Raw genomic sequence first — 27,987 nt, forward strand, 5'->3', positions numbered from 1 at the left:
TATCTCCTTTCCTATGGTATTGTCAGTTAGGACATTTGTCCTTGTCTAGGTTAAAAATTGTGTTTCCCCAGTTTAAGTTTCTAGATAGGTTAGAGTGCGAGGGCTGCGAGTTGGGAAAGCATCACTGTGTGATGTAGATAAGTCACATAATGAGCTTATTTTATTGGAAATAAGCCTTGGGTGGGGTTATGTATACATTGGGCCTTTGATTCCATGTGTTTTTTTTTTTTTTTTTTTTTGTGTAATAAGCCACTTTAATGGGCCTAAAATGTGGGTACAAGGAAGGCATACAGGATTAGGCGTAGTAGTAGTTTATATTCATTCCTAAGTTTATTAATGTAGTGAGTTTTACTTTCCTAGGTAGGTAGTATTAATTAGTCTTTAGTTTCCCTAGCTTAGTAGTTATTATATATTGATTGTAGTTTCATTGTCTTGGGGATAGTTTTCCATGTCTAGGAATTGTTAGCTATGTATGGGGACTTCCAAAGGGGTTTTAGAATTCTAAGAGCCTCTTAATGTTATTGTGTTGTACTCAAGATTTTCATCTCTATATAATGCAAGTCCTGGCTGCTCTCAAAGGCAACCATGAATTGGGAACAAATTGCTCTCTTTGAGAACTTTTGCTTGTGAGACTCAAGTGGGATCAAGGTGGGACTCCTTTAATTGTGACCTCGGTGGGACTCCGACCATTAGGCAACTAGTGAGACTTTAGGCTGCCACCTATATATCTTTATCTTCAACTATCATCATCCTCATCATTTCCATCATCCATTCCCTGCAGCCACACTCCATCAACCTCCATCATACATTCCCATAATCCACTCAAACCAGATTCATATCAGAACCCTCTTCCAGATTCAATCTTGGCTTGCTTACCTGCTTGGGTTTGCATCACCGTGCTTCTTTTCCCTCTCGACCCGTGGCCCCTAGTCCATCTTTATTTTCGTTAGTTCATTCAGATATTTCGGGTCCTTGTCGTGCAAGTAAGAGGCATGGTTTTCGGTATTTTGTCACGTTTGTGGACGATCACTCTCGTCTTACTTGGTTGTACCTCTTGAAGGATCGTTCAGAGTTTTTATCTATATTTCGCAATTTTTACAATGAAATAAAGACTCAATTTGGTGCCCCTATTAAAATTTTTGTTCTGATAATGCTTTGGAATTTGTTCAAAATGAAATTCCTTTTTTTTGTGGTTCTCAAGCTTATTCGTCAAACTAGCTGTTCCTATACTCCACAACAAAATGGAGTAGCAGAACTGAAAAATAGACATTTACTTGAGGTAACTCGTTCCATTGTGTTCCATATGCAAGTTCCTAAGCACTTTTGGTGTGATGCGATCCTTACTGAATGTTTCTTGATTAATCGCATGCCATCTTCTATGCTTGCCAATAAGTCCTCTTTTTCTATGTTGTTTCCTGGTTTACCGCCTTTTTTTACTTACCTCATCGGGTTTTTGGTTGTGTGTGTTTTGTCCACAATTTACATTCCCCGGGTGATAAGTTGGCTCCTCAGCCTACTATGTGTGTTTTTCTAGGATACTCTCGTACTCAGAAAGGGTACCGGTGTTATGATCCGGTTACCCAAAAACAATTTATTAGTGCTGATGTGACCTTCTTTGAGGCCACTTCCTATTTCTCTACTATGTCCACCTTGTCTGGGGATAAGTTGACAGAATCTGAACCACCAGCCATTCCGTCCATTGTCCCTATCCCCACACCACCATTGCAGGTTTATCAGCACAAGAAGACATTGGGCAGCCTAGTATAGATGTGATTGCTCCATCTCTATCATTACTTGTCCCATCTTCAACCTCTGGTGCAGATCCTAGTCCTCTTGTGCTTGCTGACTTACCAGTAGTTCCTGATGTCTTACCTATTGCACATTGTATAGGTACATACTTGTGCAATAAAAAATCGTTGGTTGTGTACCCTATTGACAAGTTTGTCTCTTTTTCCCATCGTCCATCTTCGTATCATCATTTTGCTCTATCCTTGTCCACTTATACCATTTCCAGGAATCATACTAAAGCTCTTACTATCCTTGAGTGGAAAAATGCCATGGATGTGGAAATGGATGCTCTCTTGACTCGTAATACTTGGAGTTTGGTGGATTTACCTCCTGGTAAGGACCTGGTGAAGTGTAGGTGAGTTTATACTATTACACCGCGTTTGGTTGCGTAAATTTGTGGGAGTATGTATTGATTTTGAATTGGAATTGCTAAATAGACATTCTGTAGATTCGTATTTCCAAAAAATAAACTGTTTGGTTACCCTGATTTTGTGACGTGAATCTTGCTGAAAAACTGTTTGGTTACCATGATTCTGTGACGTGATTCTTCCTGAAAAACTGTTTGGTTACCCCGAGTCTGTCAGGTAGATTCATCCTGAATCTATCTGAAAAACTGTTTGGTTACCCTGATTTTATCAGTTGCTAAATCTTAAATTTAAAAGTACGAGGCATTTTAAATAATAATTGAAAATAATGTCATTACTCAATTAATGTACCCTTGAATAATTAATCATATTCAATTACTACTCAATCTAATATAACATAAATTTACGAATATGCCATTGTTAACCAAAAATATTAATTTGACACAATTTGTTAGAAATTTAATTTACAAACAAGTCAATTCATACAGTGGTTGATGTTAAAAATAAGTTGAATGGAGCATGATATTAGACACATCGACATAATTAAAATACATATAATAATAAAAAAATGATATACATGGTCAAAAATCCATAGTAATTGTTTCTGTGTGCAGAATACAATATAAGTTAAGCAGCCACAAATTTTTGTCCTACACCATCTCTTTCCCTCCTCCCACGCTAATATTCACTTGTTAAGATTAAGTGTTTTTACAGCAGCAAGAACCTCCTCCAACGTCTTTGTATGCTGCTCACATAACCTTGTTTGATGTTCAGAATCTCTAATTTTTGCTGTGAGGTATCCCTCCAAATAGCCTGTGGATGGACATGGTGTTGGTATGATGGTTGGTAGATCTTCAACATTATTCCCTTGTTGCTGGTTTGGAGAGGAAGATTCACCCTCATCTATAAATTTGAAGAATCCACAACCATCATTTTTTCCCTGTAAACAAGTTAAAAACAATTGGTGAAATAAATTCGTAAAATAGTCTATATAAATGAATTATTGAAGGAAAGAAAAATATGTGTTGCCATAATAGGGTGGAACATGGGCAAGACCAAAAATCTTGTCTGCCATAATAGGGTGGAACATGGGCAAGACCAAAAATCTTGTCTGATAGAAGGTCCTTTAGTGCACCTTCGAACCTTGCATTGCGCTTTGCTGCACTCACACATCCTTAAATGGTCAACCCACATAAAAAAGGAATTGTGTCTAGGGCATTTGTAGAAATGTCTTCCCGGATTAGACTTGGTATTTGATTTTAATACATTACATGGCTCACCAAAACTCTCACATGTAGCCACAATATCCATCTGAGATTAAATAAAACATTAAAATAAATAAACAATTGAAACAATAAAAAAAAAATAAAAAGCGAAAGAGAAATGAGATTTAATAAGAATGGAGAGAAGGGTCATGGTCTCTACATCAGCGTCAGGGCCATTGAGAGAGCACGTCTAGGTATCTACCTAGGGGGTAAGCGTGTCATTTTATGGTGCCCTATGAGAGGGCGTAGAGGGTGCCACCAAACAGGGATCTTTTTCCATGTATGTATATATATATATTGCAAAGTAGAGGAAAAAAGAAGGGAAGGGGTCCTGGAATCAATAGTGACAATCACAATGAATAATTTACAAAGAAATAATTAACATTAGGAGGAGCTTTCCACCAGCTAGAGCTTGGTTGTATTTTCACCATATTGAAGTATGGTTGATGAAGGAACATGGTCTGTACAGATCTCATGCACTGTTTTGAAAAGCGGGAATAGCTCTAGCCATCTGTAATGGCTTAGAACTTTGTAGACCTCTCTTGCTTTTGTGATCCGGCCCTTCACCGCTAAAAAAGCAACATCACTGGTTGACAATAGAATTCCCCACTATTCCTATGGAGAGGAGAAATGCAGAAAAGAGTGTGGTCGGCTAGGGACCTTCTGAACATAATGACCTAGCATTCAAGCAAATCCTTTTATATACGGTTCCCATAATTTAAATTTGGGTCTGGTCGTTACCATCTCTGTGAAGGGGATATGATCTTCCTATCATATATATTTGTAAACAACCCTTATCAACCTCCTAATTATGGTTTTCATTTATAAGTAAGTAGTCATCCTCATGCAGTATTTCTTGGTTCAATGAGAAGGTATATCTGTAAACAACCCTTATCAACCTCCATACTTCAATATGGTATATTTCTTTTAACTTCGCTTTCATTTCTCTCCAATATTCTATAGATTCATGTCCCAATCATTGAATGTAACGCTCCACACTCATCCAATACAGCTTGGCTTGCAATAAGTTTCATTTTGGTGAATCTTGCGCAGCCGGTTCAGACATATTTTATACCACTCAAAAAAGTGGCCCATGTCTTCAAGCCAATCCAAGAAGTCTTTTGGATCTAGTCTTCATATCATATAAATAAATCTATAAGCTAGTTCATTCATCAATCCATTTTGTTTTCTCCTTCCCCATACTAAGCAAAGGAGACAAAGAGTTTAACAAAACAACAACCACTTTTCATCAAAACACAATCCAAAGTTCAACCTACAAGAAACCTATAGTTCAGATATCTAACATCCAAATTACCATAAAACCATCCTAAATACTTAAACACATGTTCAGATCTCAAGGTTATAGAAATAAAATGACCAGCTGCTTCTTCGTACTCTGCCATATAACATTCCATCAGATTTGCCCTGTCTTCCTCCTTTGCTTCCAATAACATTGGGGCTAAGGACCTCTTTTCCAAAAAATATTTTTTCGCAAGGCATCTCTTGATGAAATCTATACCTGGAATTGCACAATACATAATTAATACTTATAGATGTAGTGGGACAATCATACAAGACTAATATTTATTAGAGATTTCTGTTAGAGTTCTTTATACCTGGAATTGCATCAATGCAAGCAACTACTCGTTTGCCAATATCATCATTGGTATCTTGCTTAACCATTTCATTGATTGTGTTAGCTATTGCCAAGAAAATTAAGATTTTCAGATAGAAGATCCATAAGAAAAAGAGGAAACAAGAAAACACCAAACTAAAGGAAGTGGGAATCAAATAATTTTGCCTTTGCCTTTGCCTTTGCCTTTCTTAAGTCAAATCTTATCTTCCCATAAAAACTTCATTTCCACTCTCCATGTGATGCAGATTTATCATCAAATTGGACTTCTTTTATTACGAATAAGTCTAGGGTTGGGTTACATACATGTCGGGCCTTTGATCCCATGGGTTTCTAATGTAATAGGCCACTTTTATGGGCCTAAAATATGGGTAAATAGGTTGCATACGGGATTAGCTCCCATACTTAGTTTTATTTCTATACTTAGCTTTTTATTTGGTGTTTTAAATTGAACCAGTTCAACCAATGGTTCAATTTAAGTGATTTTATTAGTTTTTCTTTTAGTTGTTTAGTTGGGCTGGATTAGGACTCTATTTTGAGACTATTTCAGTTTCCTAGTCAGTTTAAGTTAGCTAATAGGTTAAGGATTGGGTTAGGCCATTCCTTTTTAGTGTCTAAGTCTATTTTTGAGTCTTCTATATAAGTTTGTAAGGGAGGCCAGCATTGAAGGCGAATTTAATTAATGAAAAAGCTTTTGTTTGCTGCCATAGTTGCTGCTCTGCTCTGTTGAGTGAACCTTGTGAGTAATATCAAGGCTACCTTGCGGGTAATATCAAGGTAAAGGGATTGGTGGACTCCGATTGACTCCTTGCATCTTGTAGATTGGGAGATCCTTCTTCTTATTCAATCGAGCTTCTTCAAGCTGCTGCTGCCTTTGAAGGAGATCAAACCAGTAAGTAATTTTAATTTCCTGCATATATCCTTCCCCTCTTCATCCTCTAACCTAATCCACACCCCCCCTCCATCCATCAAACCCTAATCTCCATTAAACCTGCAACTCCTACCTTCACTAGGATTCCCTTTTAACTACAGATCTAACCATCAATTTCGAACCACACTTCCAGCACACAACCCCCACACCTCTCTCTACAGTCGGCCTTAAACCTAGCCCTTAGTCTCCTCTACAACCTCTCCATTCCTCCACTCCATTAAACCTAAAACCTGCAACTCAATTCTGTCCAGAATTGCAGAATTTTAAAACCTTCCCAAATCCAATTATTTATATCCCATAATAACCCCTAGACCTGCATATTAAAGTCATATAAGATCCATTCCCAAATTCCCATCCTAAACCCTAGAATTAGCCTAAAACCTAGATATTTGAACCAGCAACCCCTTTTGCTATTGATCTTGTTGTCTGGCTCCTAGTAGGTCTCCTACCTATTTAGGACTACATTATTTGGTATCAGAGCCATGGATGTATATGGCATTCCAGTTTTGCCACCTCCACCAGATGAACAAGGTTTATTTGCCCTACCCTCATATGATAGTGATGATGGGGCTGATTACCATGAAGACTTGGGTGAAGATTATGAAGATACCTGAGGAGTACATGTTGTAGCACGTATATTGATGGTTGAAACTGAAGGTGAAGATTGGCGACGTAGCTGCATATTCTATACTCGTATGAAGGCTGGAGAACGCACTGCTCAGATTATTGTTGATAGTGGCAGTTGTATTAATGTGGTTTATAAAAGATATGTGCAGAAGGCCAATCTGAAGCGTGAAAAGCATCCTCTACCTTACAAGGTTGCTCTACTGAATGGCAACAAATTAGAGGTAAATGAAAGGTGTTATGTCCCTTTACAACTCCAACACTATGCTGAAGAGGTTTGGTGCGACATCATCCCAATGCAAATGACTGATGTGTTATTGGGAAGACCCTGGTTATATAACAACGAAGTTGCTATTTATGGAAGATAAAATCAGTGTGTGTTTCAACACAAGGGACAACAGATCATTCTAAATGCTCTTAATTTACCCTCTGAGATGCACAAACGACAACTTATGCGCACCAACCAGAAGGGGACAGATTGTGAGAGTAAAGTCTTAGCTGTACCACAGAAGGAATTTGAGCAGACCAACCATGATTCAGGTCTGATCCTAGACATGGTTACACAACAAGTTGCTGCCCAGCCTGAGGTCAAGTTAGCATAGCCCATCAAGGAGTTATTGCATGATTTTTCTGATGTAGTGTCAAAGGAGCTGCCAAACGAGTTACCCCCACTGAAAAATATTCAGCATGTAATTGATTTGGTGCTTGGTTCTACTTTACCAAATCTGCCAGCCTACAGAAGGGGACAGATTGTGAGAGTAAAGTCTTAGCTGTACCACAGAAGGAATTTGAGCAGACCAACCATGATTCAGGTCTGATCCTAGACGTGGTTACACAACAAGTTGCTGCCCAGCCTGAGGTCAAGTTAGCATAGCCCATCAAGGAGTTATTGCATGATTTTTCTGATGTAGTGTCAAAGGAGCTGCCAAACGAGTTACCCCCACTGAAAAATATTCAGCATGTAATTGATTTGGTGCTTGGTTCTACTTTACCAAATCTGCCAGCCTACAGAATGAATCCTACAGAGCATGATGAACTCAAGAAGCATGTCGGAGAGTTGCTCCAAAAGGGTTTCATTCAAGAGAGCCTAAGTCCTTGTGCTGATACAACGGGAAATGAAGAGGTTATTCCACAGGAGAACAATGACCTTCAAGATGTTGTTCTTGAAGAGGTGGAGCTTGTGTCTCAAGCATTAGATGAGAAGGTTACTAACACTGAAGACTCTATAGACAGAACATTCACAGTTGCTGTTGATTCAGAAAAGGAGCACATAGATTTTGTTATGCCACCATGGTTCTTCGAAGAGAAAGCTCCACGCCTTGAAGACTATATTCCTAATGTTCCTGCTTCACCAGAATTCTGTTTGGGGATGGTCAAAGCTGCTGATCACATGTTGATTCCCCCTCATCACTACAAAATTCGAGGACGAATTTTTTCAAGCTGGGGAGAGTTGATGCAGATTTATCACCAAACTGGGCTTCTTTTATTAGGAATAAGTCGAGGGTTGGGTTACATACATGTTGGGCCTTTGATCCCATGGGTTTCTAATGTAATAATCCACTTTTATGGGCCTAAAATATGGGTAAATAGGTTGCATACGGGATTAGCTCCCATACTTAGTTTTATTTCCATACTTAGCTTTTTATTTGGTGTTTTAAATTGAACCGGTTCAACCAATGGTTCAATTTAAGTGATTTTATTAGTTTTTCTTTTAGTTGTTTAGTTGGGCTGGATTAGGACTCTATTTTGAGGCTATTTCAGTTTCCTAGTCAGTTTAAGTTAGTTAATAGATTAAGGATTGGGTTAGGCCATTCCTTTTTAGTATCTAAGTCTATTTTTGAGTCTTCTATATAAGTTTGTAAGGGAGGCCAGCATTGAAGACGAATTTAATTAATGAAAAAGCTTTTGTTTGCTGCCATAGCTGCTGCTCTGCTCTGTTGAGTGAACCTTGTGAGTAATATCAAGGCTACCTTATGGGTAATATCAAGGTGAAGGGATTGGTGGATTCCGATAGACTCCTTGCATCTTGTAGATCGGGTGGTCCTTCTTCTTATTCAATCGAGCTTCTTCAAGTTGCTACTGCCTTTGAAGGAGATCAAACTAGTAAGTAATTTTAATTTCCTGCATATATTCTTCCCCTCTTCAATCCTCTAACCTAATCCACACCCCCCTCCATCCATCAAACCCTAATCTCCATTAAACCTGCAACTCCTACCTTCACTAGGATTCCCTTTTAACTATAGATCTGACCATCAATTTCGAACCACACTTCCAGCACACAACCCCCACACCTCTCTCTACACTCGACCTTAAATCTAGCCCTTAGTCTCCTCTACAACCCCTCCATTCCTCCACTCCATTAAACCTAAAACCTGCAACTCAATTCTGTCCAGAATTGCAGAATTTTAAAACCTTCCCAAATCCAATTATTTTTATCCCATAATAACCCCTTAGACCTGCATATTAAAGTCATATAAGACCCATTCCCAAATTCCCATCTTAAACCCTAGAATTAGCGTAAAACCTAGAGCTGTCCATTCGAACCAGCAACCCCATTTGCTATTGATCCTGTTGTCTGGCTCCTAGTAGGTCTCCTACCTATTTAGGACTACATTACCATGCCCGCAAGAAAATATTCTCCAACCTTAATCGTTAAGTCATGATAATTCATTTCCTTTCGGTTACCACTAACCTATGTATCAATACATGCCCAACCAGAGTTGGAAAACCCAGTTTTTTTCTTTTTTTTCCCCCGAGAAATTCTTAGAAGGGAAAAAAAAATAAAGGTTAAAAAGAGAAATATTTTGGGTCATTAAATTTGGTTGTTTTAAGATTAATGAAGCAGTAGACCAGACCTTATGATCAGCATCATGAATACAGGATGATAATGGTGTTTGTACTCTCCAACATGAACATGTGAGATGTTGGGCTCAAATTGAGAAGAACAGGAGCTGATGGACCCTTTTCAGATATGGTTGGCAGTAAATATGACTTGAAATAGAATTGAATAGCAAAATGGGAATCCATATATAGCAAATCCCATTTAGTTGGTACAAGGTTTAATCTTGCTATTATTTACTCTTCACAGCTAACTATTTCATCTTTTCAAAAGAATGAGGTAGTGCCTGAAGATAGTTTATCAAACACCGTTCAACTTGTTATCAAACTAAAACCCCTGTTTTTTTCTGTTTCTTTCCCAATTTTGCCCAGTTTTTTTTTTCTCCTTAAGACGAAAAAGAAATGATTGCAGGACAAGAGATCGAAGAAAGAACCAGTAATGCAGCTGGATTGGGGTGAAGAACATGGCTTATTACTCCATTGCAGGAGATTATGCATATAGACATGGAGATAACGTGCATGAAGTTTGATGTAGGACATGCTCTCGCTACTTTGATCACATTCTCTTAAGGAAAGCAAGTAGAGATGAACTAATGGGTAAAGTTATTTTGTGCACACCATCTGTTCCTTCAACACCATGAAATTAATGACAGACTTTCTTACTTGTCCATATTATTTGTAATTTAATTTAGTAGACAGCAGTACAAATATAAATAGATTGGAAAGGTTGAAGAACAATCTGCATTCCCATGTTAGAGCAGACTCACCAAGAGAAGAAATTTACATGGAGTGAATGCTGAAAGCTTCACAACACGCAAGGAATGCCAAGTTGTAAGAGAAACAAACAAGAACGAGAAGAAAGAAAAAGCAAAAAAGATATAATTTGCTTGACAGGGGGGTTTTAAACCCTAGGTCACTAAACGTAAGAATGCCTTATTTCAGAATAATAATACTAAAAAGAAGAAGAAAGGAAGGGATACAGAGAAGCAAGAATCAGAGAGGGGGTTTTAAACTCTAGGTCACTAAGGGTGTATGAATGCATTATTTCAGAATAATAAGAAAGAGATGAAGGAGATGCAGACCTCAAATGTCGAAGATGAGTTGAAGGAGGCGCAGATGCCTAGCAGATTGTAACGTTAGGCTTGGAAGACGATGGAGATGCAGATCACTTTTCCCTTCGTTAACAAAGGTAGCAGGCGGTAGAAGATGATGGAGATTGGAGCCTTGCTTCTCTTCTTGGGGAGGAAACGCTACTTGCAGGAAGAAGATCCTGCAAAATGAACATATTTGAAAAACTAAATAGCATAAGAGAGTAGAGAGAGAGAGAGACTGACAGAGAGAGCAGAGAGAGATGGTCATAGAAAGATAGACAAATTGAGAGCGAGAAAGAGGAAGGAAATACCTGCAAACGATCTTCGAACGGAGCTATTCCAGGTCTCTTCGACGGAGCTCTTCCATGTCTCTTCGAATGGCAGCTCTTCTAGGTTTCAGATTTTCCTCGATTTTTTTTTATTCTCAAGATTCATGCCCTTTTATACCCCATCTCAAAATTTTTGTTTCAATATAGTTTTCACCTCATGAGGTGAAATCTCAAGATTTCATTTTTTACGCTAAAATGATGGATCTTTAGATTTTGTAAATCTTTGGAACGTAAATCACTTTTTCAACGAAACGGTTTTTTAAAATCAGATTCATGTATTTAGAAAACTACATCCCAAAGAATTAGGCAACCAAACGCGGTGTTAAGTATCACTCTGATGGTTCTGTTGAGCGGCTGAAAGCCCGTTTGGTTGCCAAAGGATCAACCCAGACTTATGAAATTGATTACTTTGAGACTTTTTCCTTGGTTGCCCGATTGAATTCTATGCGTCTTCTTATATCCTTGGCTGTTAATTTTAATTTGTTGTTGTTTCAGTTGGACATTAAGAATGCCTTCCTCTATGGTAACTTACTCGAAGAGGTGTATATGGAGCAACCTCCAGGGTATGTTGCTCAGGAGGAGAATGGTGGACGTGTATGTAGGTTGCGTACGGCAATTTATGGACTGAAACAGCCTCCTTGGGCTTGGTTCGAGAAGTTTAGTGCAACTATGAACAAATGTGGCTTCTCTCAATAATTTTCAGATCATTCAATGTTTGTTCATCTCAGAGGAGGGAGGTTAGTTGTCTTGGTTGTTTATGTAGATGATATTATTGTCTTTGGTAATGATGAAAGATGGTATAGATGAGGTGAAGGAGTATTTACAACAACATTTTGAGACCAAAGATTTAGGTTGAGTCCATTATTTTCTTGAGATTGAAATTATCAGAAGTAAAAAGGGAATCAACCTATCTCAAAGGGAATACATTTTAGATCTTTTGTTTGACATTGGTATGCTTGCAAAAAAGGCAGTGGATGTCCCTATGGACCCTCATCAAAAGTTTGGAGTTAATGATGGTGAACTTCTCAAAGATGTGCATTCTTATAGAAGGGGAAGTTGATATATTTGACGGTCATAAGACCGGACATATCTTTTGCTGTTGGCATTCTTAGTCAATTCATGCAGTCTCCTTGTAAAGCTCATTGGGATGTTGCTATTCAGAGTCTTCAGTACTTGAAGGGTGCTCCTAGTAAAGGACTTGTTTATCGTCCCAATAGGCATATGGAGTTGGTGGCATACTTTGATGTAGATTGGGCAGGATCGGTTAGTGATCATCGTTCTACTACGAGGTATTGTACATTTGTTGGAGGTAACCTGGTTACGTGGTGTAGCAAGAAACAGACCACCATTGTCAGGTCCAGTATTGAGGCCGAGTTCAGATCCATGACTCATACTACTACTGAGTTGATGTGGATTCAGTCTTTACTTCTTGAGATGGGTTTTCCTGTGCCAACACCTATAAAGATGTATTGTGACAACCAAGCAGCCGTCTACATTGCTAGTAATCCTGGCTTTCACGAGAGGACCAAACATATTGAAGTGAATTGTCACTTTTTTCGGGGTACAGTCTTGAAGAAACTGATTGAGACTCCCTTTGTTCCTTCGTTAGATTAGCTTGCTGATGTATTCACTAAGTCCTTGTTTGCTCCTAGTTTTCGTTCTTGTTGTAACAAGCTGAGCATGGATGATATATATGCTCCAGCTTGAGGGATAGTGTTAAGTTTTAAGGGTATTTTCATCTTTTTGTTATGTGTGGCTCTACTTCCTAGGTTACTATAGAGTCGGTGAGTACAGGGATAAAGTTGTCCTTTGTACTTATTTTGTTTTATGGTGCAATATTATAAATATAAGGGAGAGTTCCTGCAGCTAGCTATTCTGTTCTAGCCGCAGGCTGTCCCCTCCTCTTGTGAAGCTTGTGTTTCTTCTTCCTCTTTTCTTTTTTTCTTTCTCTCTCTCTCTCTAATCTGGTTACAAGGTCTTGGTATTCTAACAGTTAATATTCTGGATTTCACAATCCTTTGTTTCTCAATGATGGTACATGCATATATTTCATTGGTGCCAGATTTGATGAAGCCAAAAATCAGGATGCAGGAATTATACATTTTCCCACAAGGATAATAATAATTATGCTCACAATTTTTCTATAATAGCATGGATTATAATGATTTTATTCTTCACATCATTAACAAGGGCATGTATGTTGTATTCTTTTATGCTCTGTGATGCTTTATAAGGAAACAAATGCCACAACCTGACATCCAAATGCAGGGTTGGTTGTTGTTAGACACACGTGGAACAATACGCTGTATGAATTAGCTTCAATTTTAAGTTTGTTACTGTACAAAGGATTACAGTGATTGTGCCATATACCGTTAACGGGGGGATGAATGGTTGTTGCTTTTGATACACAACGTATAATATGTCCATTTGAGGCACTAAATTGCATTATAAGGAATGTAACAGGCAGAAACAAGAAAATTCTGAAGTGTCTAATGTGATTGACTTCCAGTGTTCATCGCCTGTCGACAATGGTATGTCTGTCCTTGTCATGTGTCGACAATGGTAGTTCACCATTTTAAATTAATCCATGCCAAACTTTCGGGCAAAACTTTGCTTGTGAAGAGATGTAGTATGTCCGTAACATAAGGTTCAAAATCTTGTTTCGTTTCGGTGTTTCGGTCAAGTCAAAACCACCGAAACACTGAAATTTCAGGCAAAATCTTGCCGAAACATTGCATTTTGTTTCGGTGGGAAAATGGCCATAGTAGGCTCCAAAACTTTAGGGAAACATTGTTTTACGCTACTAAATAAATATATGTAAACCTTTAAAGTGAAACACACACACACACACACACACACACACACAAAGTGGTGTTTTAGATTTGCACCCTACCCTTGGTTGGCAGTAAATGTCAATCCATTTTGTATACCTTATGTAGTATAACATATTCTACACTGTTTTAGTACTATAAGACATAATTGGCAAGTAAAACAAGTAAATTTGCAAGAATGGATGAAGGAACATAATATTGATTAATTATTTAAGAAATAGTTAAAGGAGAAACTACAAACTACAAAGTTTGACCAACAGTGTATTCCAGTAGTTTGGAGGGATGATGTGGCAAAAAATCCGTGTTTCCAGCACTTTTCCCCTCTCCAGGTCGAAACAGTTGGTACCAGTGAGTTCTGGTTGAAATTTTGACCTTGAATCGCGAAATGAAGTATATTTACACCTTGGCTTTTATAGTTTCGGCGAGACAGTACAAACAGTACCGAAATTTCGGTCGAAACAGTGAGTGTTCTATATTTTGCATGCTATTTCGTCTCGGTGACTTCAAAACTACCAAGATTTCCGAAATTTCGGCGAGTTTTCGAACTATGCCATAACCACTGTTTACATGCAATGGTGTATAATTTCTTATTTAGGCCTGTAAAGAGTTAGATGGTGTGTTTAATTCTTCTATTCTCTCATGTTTGTAAAAGAAATTTCACCTTGTAAAGATTGGTTTTTGCTTGCAACTATGAAATAAGGGTTGGCTAGTCGCTGCTTAAAGCAGTTTCTGCAGAGGAAGTTGAGACAAAGATGTGAAATTCATTTATTTAGATGTTTCACGCATAGTGGAGACTTTCTCGAGGAAGTTGGGATTAAGAGTTTCATTTTTGTACATCATTAATAAGCTGGGCAATGCTACCTAAGGCGGGGTGCTCCCTCGGGCATTCTTTTTTGGAGCAGAAGGTAAATATCTCACCGAGGGGTCTTTTTGACCCTCAACTTGGGCAGGGATGACTTTGAACACAATTTTTTTATTCCTTGTTGGAGCAAAGACTTCTCCATTTGTACTCGTGTAGTGTGAAGTATGTTTCCTGTCATACTGGCCTGACTAGCAGCCAAAAAGCACCATAGTTTCCCAGTAAAAATCCATTAGATCCTCTGAAACGACCAACTGTGCAACCTAAACCGATAAAACTTGAACTTAAATGCTATGAAACCTGAATTCTGCAAAGTAAACCTTAGCTTCGAACGTACAACCCTGAAAACTTAAATCACATTTTAGACCACAAACATAGACCCTAAAACAAGAATCATGAAGGACACTCAGAAAACTAAAACCCCAAGGAACTTGATTGAACCCTATTGTGACACGTGTTCCCATTGAAAAACCAAGGGAAGAATCCTCATGGGAGATGGGCCATGTGGTGAGATAGGCAACCAAATTCGACAAGGAGACTATCTAGGGAATCCTCTATATCTTCAATGATCAGATCATAGATAGTTAATTCGGGAATGGGAAAATATGGTACAAGACACACAGAATATTATTGTTTTGGGTTTTGAAAAAATAAGGTTAAAGTTTGGTCAAACAAATGGAGAAGGAAAAAAATTGAAATGGTTAGGGGTATTATCGGTTCACTCTTGAAAAAATCAGAAACAAAGCATGGTAATGTAGTTCTAGATTGGTAGAATACCAACTTGAAGCCAATAATCTGGATCTGCTATGGACTAGGTAAATCGGCTAGGTCAAAATAGGTGAAAATTGTGAAATTAGGGTTAGGTTTTGATGGGACCTAGGGTTTGATGGTAGGGTTAGGTTAAGTTGATGTAGGGGAGTCTTCTAGTGAAGGTCTTGTTAAGTTTTAACAAGTCTAGGACTTTTATTTAGATCGGCAGCAAGATTAGGGTTAGGGTTTTGGGTTTATGAAACGAGGAAAAGATGGATTTTTTGGGTTTATGATGGTTAGATGAGGGAGCAACTTGGATCGAGATTTCCCTAGTATGAGAGGAGAATTCGATCAAAGTTTGGTGTGATTTGGTTGGCTGGTTAGGTCTGGGCAGAATTTAGGTCTTGGGAAAATTGGAAACACAAAGGAGGAATTTAGGGTTTGGGCTGTGAGAGGATTAGAAGAAGAATTGTTGCAGATGGGGTTGATTCAAACTCACTGTTGTTGCAGAATTTCCTTGGCAGCAGCTTGTTTGATCGTAGATCTTGAATAGAATCAAAACTTGAATTGAACTTGAAAGTAGGGCTTCAAAAGAACAAAGAGAGCTTTTATGAACCACCTGGGCTTCACACCGCAAGGTGCCGATTGGATCAAACACCAATCCCACCAAACATAAGACAAAAATCTTCCATGGAGAAGAAGAGCAGCAAAAAGCTTTTCATTAATATCAAAATTTGTGTTCAATGCTTGCCTCTCTTACAACCTTATATAAAAAAACTCAGAAATAGACTCCTACACTAAAAAAGAAAGGCCTAATCCAATCCTTAACCTCTTAGGTAACCTAAACTGACTAGGAAACTAAAATACTGAAGGAAATAAACTCAAAACATGTCTGGACTTATAGAGTCCTAATCCAGCCTTTTTGTTTTTTTAAAAATTTTTATAACCCGAATATTACCTGAGACCCGGGCTGGCCCCTAGAATTTTATTAAAACCAATAACTCAGAAAATAAGTACAAGGGAGGGACATAGCACACCTTACCCCAAGCCCATTACAAAAATCACTCAATGCAACACTCCTAAAAACCATCCCAAACCCTCCTTTAAAATCGAAAAATAGGTAAACTTGCCTTGTCTTCCCTCACTATAACACTGAGCCCTCTGGGAAGGGTAGAAAAAGATCGAAAAGAGGTATTACCATTAGTTGAGCAAGCCAAATTTGCCAACTAGTCAGCCGCTCAATTGCTTTCCCTGAATGCAAAAGAATCTCGGGCACGCAGGGAGGCTCAAAGTCCTAATCCAGCCTAACTTACATGACCACTTAAGTTGTCACATGACCACGTAACCAAGTCACATGATCACTTAAGTGATCACATGCCCATTAATCAAATAAAAAGAAATCTACTAACTGTCCCGTATGTAACCTTATTACCCATAGTTTAGGCCCGTAAAAGTGGCCTATTACATTGAAAACCCATGGGATCAAAGGCCCAACATGTATATAACCCAACCCTAGACCTATTCCTAATAAAACAAGCCTATTTTGGTGATGAATCTGCATCACATTGCTATATATATATATATATCCAAATAAAACTATGTTTCTACATATACTCAATTCAAAGTCCCAAATTACTCTCAAATAAGTAACCCCACCAACCCCCCAGTTACTCTCAAATAAGTAAACCCCCCAAACCCCCCCTCAAAAAAAAAAGAAAAAAAAAAGAAAGAAAGGAAAAAGAAAACTACCTACGAATATAGTATTTCTCCAAAATTTTTATCTTTTCTTTTTCGCTCCTCTGATGAACTCTCTCTTCAATACATGTCTCCATCAGCAAGAAAGGCTGGTCAATGATTAAAGCTCAAGGCACATTGCACAAATCGCTACTACTGACATATACATGTCTTTATTGTCTCTTTCGGCAAGGAAGGAAAGGTTGATCTCTTTTTACACACGTGTGTGTGTGGGGGAAGAGAGATCTAAAGAGAGGAGCAAAGGTTGCAGAAACAGAGAAAGATTGAGGAGGAAATGGGCAGTTCCAACCTGTTGCAGAATACAGAGATCCAGATCTTAGTTTTTAGTTAGGCAAAAGAAGCATATATAGTAGATCCCATGCAAAGAACAATTGCAGAAGTGGGTGCCAGAGGAGAGAGATAACGTGCAGCTTCGATCTTGTCATCTACTCATGTTGCAGGCTAGCAATTGTTTTTTGGGTTTTTTTCACGTACCCCCCTGAAGTTTGACGTAATTATGAAAAAATCCCTCAGTTTTGAAAAATTCTGCATGCCCCCTTGAGGTTCTTAACAGTTAACAGATACCCCCATTCCGTTAGTCTAGGTCTAACAGTGTTAAAATCAAGGGGTGAACTGACAAAAATGCCCTTACAAGAAAAGTAAAAAAAAACCTGCAACTCATCTCCCCAAATCGATTTGGGGAAGATGAGTTGCAGGTATCCTTGTAGGGAACACCATTGTAGGCTGATGATCCCATTGTTTCAGTCCGAAAGCTTTTCATGTCTCCATCTGCAAAGAGAGTGAAGACTTCTAATGAATCATGCTAAGGTTTTTGAGAAACAGTGATAGGGTTTGCAGGGTGAGATGATGAACATGGATATACTGGCTAGTTCTTCTAGGAATTTCAGATCACAGGGCCTTACTGATTTTAAAGGATGGTTTTCTAATATGCTGGACTTTGCCACAATCTGAAAATTATCACGAGATGATGTTGAAATGGAATTTGATTATGATGGAAAATCTGGAAAAGAAGAAAAGAAGGGAGACCATTGTCGTTATATTTTAAAGATTTTGAATCAATTTTCAATTCAAGTTTTCCTCAGAGCAAATGCGAAGTTATGAAGGCTGCCCCTCAAAGAAATCAAGCTGCTGCCTTAGTAATTGACTCTCGCCCTCTGTTGCAAACAACATACTTTTGATCTTGCTCAGAGCAGCTTGATTAGGTTTTCTAAACATAGGGGTTTTTTCACTCATTGAAATTGATTCATTCTATTTAGATTCAAATCAGTAAAATGCAAATAACCTATACCTGATTAGAGCAGACTTGCTGAACTGATTATCTTGCTCAGGATGATCTTCCTTAGAAGCTCTCTAATGAAAAGGGAAAAAAGGCGGAAAGAGAATCAGAGAATTAGCCATGGACCGAAACAAATAAGATACAAATTAATTAGTTGATTCTTAATCCATCTAACCTGTAGGAGATACGAAGTTCAAAATCTACCTTTTCTACCTAGATCACTAGGGTTTCTCCGATCGCCATGGAAGCTATTCGGATGCCTCTACTTCTCTGTCCTCTCTCCCCAAGCTCGATTTCCGCAACTCGAGGAGACTTAGCTTGAGGATCAGTACAAGTAACAGCAGCGAAATTCGTATGATTTCCTCCTCCAACCAGTCCATCAAATTTTCATCACCCAATAGTGTTCCCTACAAGGATACCTACAACTCATCTTCCCCAAATCGATTTGGGGAAGATGAGTTGCAGGTTTTTTTTTTATTTTTCTTGTAAGGGCATTTTTGTCAGTTCACCCCTTGATTTTAACACTGTTAGACCTAGACTAACGGAATGGAGGTATCTGTTAACTGTTAAGAACCTCGGGGGGGCACATAGAATTTTTCAAAACTGAGGGATTTTTTCATAATTACATCAAACCTTAGGGGGGGTACGTGAAAAAAACCCTTGTTTTTTTTATCCCCATTTTTCCTCAAGTCTTTCATCAAACCATTTTTCATACCCTGTTTCCATCGGCTTTTGAATAATACGTGTATAATATAGTTTCTTAGAACATGCATATTTGATCATATATTTGAAAAATTAGATGAAAATGACCATATTTTCCATTTATATGTATGTACACGTATTATTTCTGTGTTAAATTACTATGGCCAGATTGCCAAATCATTAGTCCCTTTGGCCGGAATAAAAGGTGTGACAAGAGGACCTACGGATTCTGCATAGTGGAGGCATTTTTGCTATGATTAATTATGTCTTATTGCTTTCCTACATATAATGAGGAAAATTTCTTTTGCCTGGACTATTTGTTTCTTGTTTATAGATAAAATCAGATTTAATGGTTATTATTGATCATAGTCCTCTAATAGTCTTGGACTAATAGAGTTGCGCCAAATAAACTCATATTTGATTCAAAATTTCAAACACTAAATGTGGTTAGAAGTTGAGCTATTTTATATAGAAACAATGCTAATCTGTGTGAGGCTGGAACCAGGGGCAAACTATTCTAATTCTTCATAAGCCTTCAACCAATTAACAATCATTTACTAGCCTACCATTAGAAAGTGCATGTAAGATTTGGCTGACGTTTTGCTTTATCTGTATCAGCTTTACAAGTGAATATGGCAATCATGATTTTGCTACTATCTGCTAAGCAAGAGAGACCAAATGGGAAGGGGCAATCCACCTTGCTCTGTAGTACATGGGATAGAAAACATTAAGTTGGTAAGGTTTGGCAGGGCACAAAGATGTAGCTTGCAGAAGTAATTATTGATCGGATATAGTAAGCGTGTGAAAATATGGAGTTCATGTGGCTAGAGAAATTAATCAAGTCACTACTCTTTTCCTTTTAAGGATTATAGATGCTTCTGATGCTTTCTGTTGGGCGATTGTTTGCCTGAAGTCCAACTTATTTATGTTCTAATGTTTACTAGTTAATCATTTCAAATACTCCTTGATAACTGTCATAGAGTGATCTTAGGGCATGACTGATTTGGTTGTTTAGGGTGCTATAATCTTTCACCTGTCAGACTTGGGTTGAATTCAATTTCAACACTGAACGTTCACTTTTTTTTTGTTGATATCTTCTTACAAGCCACTTATTACTTTATTAGGTATATATAGGTGGCATACACTACTATCAATAAATTAATAAAAATATAAATTTTTTGATACTTATAAAAAAAAATCAAAGATGGAAAGGGGAGCGTCGCAAATGATAATTTCTATATATAATTTTAAATGGATATATCATATCTAAATTGATGAACATGTATGAAGTTTTCTGACTCTGTTTACTCATTATACCCTCCCTGTGAGCATTAACCCTTGCATTGGGGCGAGCACAGCTGTTTTAGATAGATCTTAGCTTACTGGAGAGTCATCATGAAAATATTCCTTCCTAGGTTCATTGGTTAACGTGGAACAAGTTGAGGAGTCAAAAGGGTGAACAAATTGAGTGTAAATAAGCCCTAAAATACTATAAATCTCTCATACTCGAATGTTCCATGTAGACAAATGCATATAATCTCTCTGTACAAATGTATGTGACCTTTTTTTCTTATACTTGAAACATGCTTAACATTTTCAAGCTAGAGCAATAGTGCCCTTGTTTTTCACTAGTCGCTACCATCTACCACTACTTGTTGGAGCTTCTCTTTTACAAGCTTGGTTGCCTCTTTTTTTTTTTTGTCCTTCCCTATTTTCTGCACTAATTTTCTTTAGAATCTAATGACATGTAGCTAAAAATTGATTTTAATCTTCAGTTTATTAATAACCTCTCTTCTTAAACTAAAAAATCAATCACAAAACAGAATGGATATGAACTTGCTCACTATTATCAAGAAATATCATGCTGTTCATATGTTTCCTTTTGCCATCGCTTGTTGTTATGGTAAAAGCTCAAGTCACTAGCGTGAAGACATGAGCTTGAGAACGATCACTTGATGCAAAAAGGCCAAGTTCAGGACTGTGTCCAGTCCACTCCTGGAACCCTGCAAAAGCAGGATTCTACTGGGCTACAGCCCTGATGAGACATCGTCTGGGTAAATGCCAAAATTATACTACTGCTACAGGCTACTTCATGTGTTTGGCTTGAAGCTGATAATCATATTAGTTTATGTTTATCGAGTTTGAGACCCACTAATATCTGGGACAGGTACAATAATCAAGTTATGAGTTTACTTATGTATTCTTTATTTAATTTTTGAAGGGCAACCCCCCTTTTTTTTGGGTGGGGGGGGGGGGTGTGGGGGGTGGGGGAGGGAATCAGTCAACTGGATTGCAAATTGTGCTATCTCAGTGATAAGGAAGAAGAGAGATTGTATTGGGAAATTGAATACTCTCTTGGAAATCAAAGCAAAAGAATGTGGTTCTACTGTCCTCGGTGGTAGTCTTCATGACTAATATACCAGTACCTTTTTTTTTTCCTAAATAGGCTCCTGTGGCTCCCTTACAAAGAGGTGATGCTCCTCCAGTTTTCAATCAACTATGGCTGAGTGAATCTCATGGAGATCTTGATCTACCACCTGAGAAAGGTATCCCCACCATGATCACATGGAGCTACGGTGGTAACAATGTTGCCGTGGAGGGATCTTGGGACAACTGGACATTAAGGTATCCTATAACTTTTTTGACTATGAAAATAATGTTATTCTATAAAAATCCTAATGTTGACTTTGGTAGTTGAGAACATCCCGAAACTGCATTACTCCTTTCATGTGACATTGATTATGCCATACAAATTGTGCAGGAAGATGTTGCAAAAATCAGGTAAAGATCATTCTATTCTATTGGTGCTGCCATCAGGTATATACCAATACAAGTTCATCGTGGATGGTGAGTGGAGATATATTCCTGATCTTCCATGCATTGCTGATGAGACGGGCAATATTTGTAACCTTCTTGACGTGCATGTAAGTATTTTTGGCAGGCCCATCTGCAGCTTCATACACTTGATGCATGTATAAATTTGGTACCCAAAGACGTCACGAGGAAAAATCCATTACACAAGCAGTCTAGGACCCTTGAATCATTTACTTCAGGTTGTGGTCCCTCCAAGAATTGGCCCATCGATTATATTTTTAGGCTAGGGAACTTATTTTTTCCTATATGATGTCATTTAAAATCTGCAGGTTATGGAACTTCCATTTTACATGCTCACACCACAGAATCTTGGATTTTTAAATTTCCCAACAACCTGGATTCTAAAGTAACTGGGTATCTTTTATTCTCTTTGACTTTGAGAGATGCTGATCCCATGCATCCATGGGATTATGTGCTATACTCTACCTTTTGCCCATGTATCGGAGTGGGGTCTACTGTCAAATGAAATCCTTATAGTGCATAGTTTCTGTGGATGCATCAGGGTATGACTCTCCTTCCTTCATTGACCCCCATTCCATTTGTTTTTTGGGTTTTCTTTCTTCCTTTTCTATGGGCGGGGAGGGAGGGTGGTTGATCTTGCAAAAATCCAGAGCAGGTTTTATGTCTTTAATCATTTTCCTTGTCTGAGAAAGAAAAATGTACTTTACTCAACTAGCGTTGTGTTTTGTCCATTACCCTTTTGTTGGTTTGGTGATGTAAGCATAACCCAAGGGCAGGTCTATCTCTTTTCTTTTTTTATTTGGGGGGGGGGGGGATGTGCAAAATAGTGTTTCACAAAATATTTAGTTGGTGCAATGAACATAGTGGCCCTTCGATGTTGACAGCAAAAGAGACCAACAATTACAGTAATTCTATCATGTAGAGTGTAACCCTATGAACCGGTAGCCAGTCTGTCTTCCAGTTTAGGCTCACTGAGAATGACAAAATTTAAGACCGGACAATACTTATGTAATTTCTTTTATTATGACCTTTATAGTGAAGGAATTTTGTCAGATAATACTTACTGTAATTTCCCTGAGATTACCTTTCTTTTAATAGTTTAAGTTTTGGCTCTTTTTGTTGCAGGAGTATGTTCCAGAGAACCCAGAAAGTGTGGTGGAATTTGAACCCCCACCATCACCGGACTCCAGCTACAGTCAGGTTTTTCCAGGGGACGAAGACTTTGCGAAGGAGCCTGTTGCTGTTCCTCCACAGATGCACCTCACTGTACTGGGGATGCCAAACTCTGCTGAATCTTCTTCTTCCTCTACAAATACAAAACCCCAACATGTCGTTCTGAACCACCTGTTCATAGAGAAAGGATGGGCTTCTCAGTCCCTTGTTGCTCTTGGATTGACCCATAGGTTTCAGTCCAAGTATGTCACTGTTGTTCTCTACAAGCCTCTTAGAAGGTAAAGGGGAGCCAGTTTCCTCTACATAATAAACTTCCTGGTGCGTGATCTGATATATGAAGTCTGTACAGGGGAGTTTTGTAGTCTTTGTTTGGAATGATATTCTGGTAATAGAATGAACCCTTTTTTTTGTTGGGTTGCTTTAGCCAGTTGTGGGTCTGTATGTTTGGTTGCTCAGCTTGGTTTTATGTTTTTTTAAGCCTGAAAAGGTGTCTGCTTCCAGCTTTGACCATTCAAACCAAGATTTAAAAAAGTAAAAATAGTTAAAAATTGAGAAAAAAATTCCAAAAAGAAGAAAGGAAATGAAGAAAAGGCCGAAAATATAAAGAATGTGATTGGTTAAAGGGTTTGATTTAAGGCGTTCCATCAGTTCTAAAGCTTTTTATGTATCAGTCAAGCTCTAACACAATGATCATGATTTATGTAGATTTATCAGACACAGAGAGAGACAAAAACGCTTGACAAATAGAATGAGCTAATGATCTTGTTGCAAGATTTCTATTTATTTTGATCTCTATCTACAACAAGAAACAAGCTAGGCGCAGCACAGAAAGAAATCATACCAAATGACTAGAGAAATCAAACCAAAGATTGCCCATACCAAATGATAAAACACGTTTGGCACATGAACAACTTTGAAATATCCACATTCCCTTTCGACCGAAACCGCCAAAACAGGCTAAGAATTGGGTTTAAGACTTTAAGTGAACCATAAAGAGAAGAAAAGTCATTTAACAACAGAAAATTTTTCCATTGTGTCGAATACATTGAGTTATATATACATGTTATGCTTTATAGTACATCTAAGTATACATTCACAAGTTCTACCAAAAAAAAAAAAAAAACATTCACAAGGGAGGGTTTGGCATGCTGCTAGCTTTCCTCGAGCTAGTGGCTGTGCCCAATGGAGAGGGTGGGATGGGAGGGCTCAATTTTGATGAACTAAATTGCCACCTGCCAATAAATCAGAGACACATGGCAAAATCAGATCATCCGGTCCATTGCCGAACAAATACGACGACCAGACCCACCACTACATAAAGACCATCAGGAATGACCTGATCCCGAGGGTAAAATTAGACGGATCAAGTTGACAAGTAATGAAAACCGATCCGACCTTACAGGTCAGCCATCTGACATCCCAGAACTCCCCAAGGCCGAACTGTGAGGTCAGCTCCAAGACCATACCCAACACGAGGAATGAGACAACGGGTCACCTCATAAGGTCGACCTCTGCGCTTAGGCCGAGCCTTACAGATCAATACCTGAACCAACCAGACCGACCTGATCATTAACATAATCACTACCTAATCGCACACCAGGATATCCAGATTGCCAGCTCAGCAAGCCAAATTGCTTGCCTAACAGGTTAGTGGCTAGTGTCGTGTCCTAACTAAGGAAGGACACTTCCCAAAGAGGAAGCCTTCTCCTAAAAGGAAACCATAGTGGATCTCCTACCATAAGCAGGATAACTGCAAGACTGAGACTCTCTACAACCGCCTCAACATCAGACCCCGACTATAAAAAACCAGGTACATCCCATGTAATTGTCATGATACTGTCTGCTTTGTCCCAATGGGCCTCACAGCTTTAAAACATGTCATACCAAGTAGAGGAGGCTACTCTTTATCAATAGCTCATGATTACCCTCCCTAGCCGATATAGTACTAAGTTTGGTACACCCTCACTGATCTCCCAAACCTCTTAATACTAAGTCGTCTCTTGGTGGGGACCCCTCAACGATATCCTAGACGGGTCAGTACTATGCTGTCTTCTTGGGTATCACATTCTCCCCCCTTACGGGCACAACGTTCTTGCTGTGGTCCCACCATCGGTGTTGAGAGTATTCTCTGATAACATTGTAACGACTAAGCCCCTCTCTTGGTATGAAATTGTCTGCTTTGGCCCAATGGGCCTCAGGGCTTTAAATCGCGTCATACCTAGTAGAAAAATTACTCTTTATCAATAGCTTAAGATCTCCCTCCCTAGCTGATGTGGTACTAAGTTTAGTACACCCTCACCGATCTCCCAAACCCCCTGGTACTAAATCGTCTCTTGGTGGGGACCCCTCAACGATCTCCCAAGCGGGCCAGTATTATACTATTTTCTTGGGTGTCACACCCCAGGTAAGGGGATTCGACTTATTCATTCTCTAGAAATTCATCTGTTGTAGTGAAGTTTGACTTAGGCATCAGAGAGTCTCCCACCAGTCAAAGCTGACTCTCCCTTGTTGGTTTGTTTTTCTGTGTAGGTCACGCTTGGAAGATCCACCAGATGATTTCTAGCTACAACAAATTCCATAAGAGGTGGGAGATAGATAGACTTAGTCTGGGCACATCTAAGGGTGTCAATTGGTCATGTTCTGTAACTATTCCGGTCCCAAGGGATCAGGATTAGAATCGGACCAAATAGGCTAATCGGTTCAAAACCTGAGATCTAGGATGATTAAGTAATGGGTGGGTTGGTTCTGGTTCCTATTCAGTTCCAAAAATTCTAAAATAATAATAATAAAAAAATTTCCTAACACATGTTACATACATTCAATAAGATTATAATTAGACACTATATTCAATCACATGAGATATGCAACCTACCATCATTTTTTCCCCTCAAATCATGGAACTAATCGATAGTACCTATTGTTTTATATTCAATTAGTAAGTAGGAGCACTACCACCTTCATAAATTAGGATTATTTTAAGGCACGTTCTTAACGTGGAATAATGGACCTTGAAATTAACAACCAAATATTTGGTAAAATAGTGTATGAGATAAGAGGTACCAATTAAAATTGAAAAAAAAAAAAATATTGGGCTTGACCTTAGATCTCATGACCATACATCTTAAGAATTATTTAATATATAAGGTTAGGATATGGATTTGTTCCGGTTCTATTGGTTCCTAGTTGGTCTATCAATTCTGGAACCATTGGGAGACCAATAACTTAATCGTTAGGTCCAGAACTGGCCCAATAAGCTATTGAATGGGTTGGTTTTGGTTTTTCGCGGGGTTGATCCAATTTCCGATTCTGATGCCCAATTGACACCTTTAGACACAGTGCCGACGTGCCAGCCTTTACCTTTATATATTGACTAGTTTAGTGATTTTTAGTTAAATTTTCCAAAAGACCAAATTTTTATTTTCTAGAAATAAAATGAATTGATATCAAAATTTATCTTACAATTTTGTTTGTTACTTATGACTATGAAAGGTAGAAAATGACAAAAAATGCTTTTGATTACATTACCATGGATCATATTCTTGTAATTCTCAAAGCTTGGAATTAGGGGTGGGGGTTGCTAGGGACATCCCTCTTAGATGAGTAGATGACTCTTCAAAATTGCATCACATCAAATATCTTTCATATGACAAATTTGATGGGCCCTAATTTTGTGCACATGTGACTGACTCCAAGGACCACTGTGGCACTGTCTACATGTTAAGTTTTGAACTAAAAAGGGTTGGCGAATGGCAAAACAATCCATTAGAAATATGAGACTATTAGGGCGTACGTGGTTACTAGGAGTGTGAGGAAGTACATGGTGGTGTATGCCATTACCTGAAAAGATAAATGATAAAATTTGAATCTGAAATTTTGGATGTTTCCAAGTTGAACATTGACTAGTTTATCCAATGGTTAGAATTATCAACATCATATCTTTATCGAAGATATTGACATAAAAGGGGTTTTAGGTGGATCCATATTGACATTTATCAAGACCAATATGGTCACCAATACAGTATACTCATCCTTGCGTACCTGTCGAAAAATGACACAATGAGGAATTTGGCTCCTCTCCAAGACTCCAACGACTGACGCTCCAACCATCCACCTCCTAGCTCTCCAACGTTGACACCTATCTTATTTTAAATCCAACGGTGGTGAACAATCCGGTTACAACGCTCTCTCGTAGGGTCTCTTGGAGAGATTTGAGAGACCGGTGAGCTCCTCCCTCTCCTTCATCTCGCTCTAATCTCAGGTATCTAACCCGGCAATTTCACCGGTGTCTCATCTCCTAAGGCCCCACCACCAGGATTTTATGAAGTTTGCCTCTACAGTGATAGCTGGTGAAGCCATCGACCTCCCTTGACCAGGTACGGAACCCTCCCCCTTCATAAACCCCTTCCACCCTCCATTCGAATCTCCCCTTTGATCCTCTCTTTATCTTTGACCGATGATCTTCTCCAACCCTCCACCACGATTCTGCCCCTACCTCGCCCTCTTTGATTCTCTCCTTCCCTCTTACCGACGAACTTCTCTCACCCCCTAGCATGATTCCCCAAAGCTCCCTACCACGGCCTTCCCACGAGTATCCCAAGCACAGATTTCTCTTCTCACAGACTCCCTTCTCTAAACCACTTGAACCCTACTCTTCCTCACCCCTGTCACTAACAGTGCTATCAAAGACTCACCCCTACCATAGACTCCCCTCTCTGAACCACATGAACCCTAACCTCTCTCACGTTTGTTCATCCCTGCCACTACCACTCCACTCACCAATTGGCCTCACTCTCTCAGTCATCTTTCCCACAACCACTAAAATTTTTTTTTCCCTTCTTTGAGTCACTCGAACCATACCCTCTGTCACCCTGTTCCACTCACCTGCCTCTAACATCCCACCCAACTACAGCCCCATTATGTTACTCTACCTATTCAATGACTC

The 27,987-nt window shown here is 38.7% G+C and overlaps 1 protein-coding gene and 1 long non-coding RNA gene across 2 annotated transcripts in view; both read left to right on the forward strand.

Annotated features, from left to right (window-relative positions):
• The window catches only part of LOC122646686 (SNF1-related protein kinase regulatory subunit beta-1), a 42,202-nt gene extending 18,750 nt beyond the window's left edge, over nt 1-23,452 (forward strand). The window contains exons 3-5 of the mRNA XM_043840278.1: nt 21,484-21,662; nt 21,799-21,961; nt 22,998-23,452. Coding sequence (XP_043696213.1) covers nt 21,484-21,662; nt 21,799-21,961; nt 22,998-23,327 — 672 coding nt within the window. The 3' untranslated portion in view covers nt 23,328-23,452. The remainder of the gene's footprint in view (nt 1-21,483; nt 21,663-21,798; nt 21,962-22,997) is intronic.
• On the forward strand, nt 1,284-17,911 carry LOC122646687. The gene is made up of 3 exons (XR_006330671.1): nt 1,284-1,294; nt 9,970-9,975; nt 17,782-17,911. It is a non-coding gene; the product is annotated as an uncharacterized LOC122646687 (long non-coding RNA).
• Nucleotides 23,453-27,987: the final 4,535 nt, after the last annotated feature.

The sequence above is a fragment of the Telopea speciosissima genome, chromosome 11, assembly GCF_018873765.1.
Source record: "Telopea speciosissima isolate NSW1024214 ecotype Mountain lineage chromosome 11, Tspe_v1, whole genome shotgun sequence".
Taxonomy (NCBI): domain Eukaryota; kingdom Viridiplantae; phylum Streptophyta; class Magnoliopsida; order Proteales; family Proteaceae; genus Telopea; species Telopea speciosissima.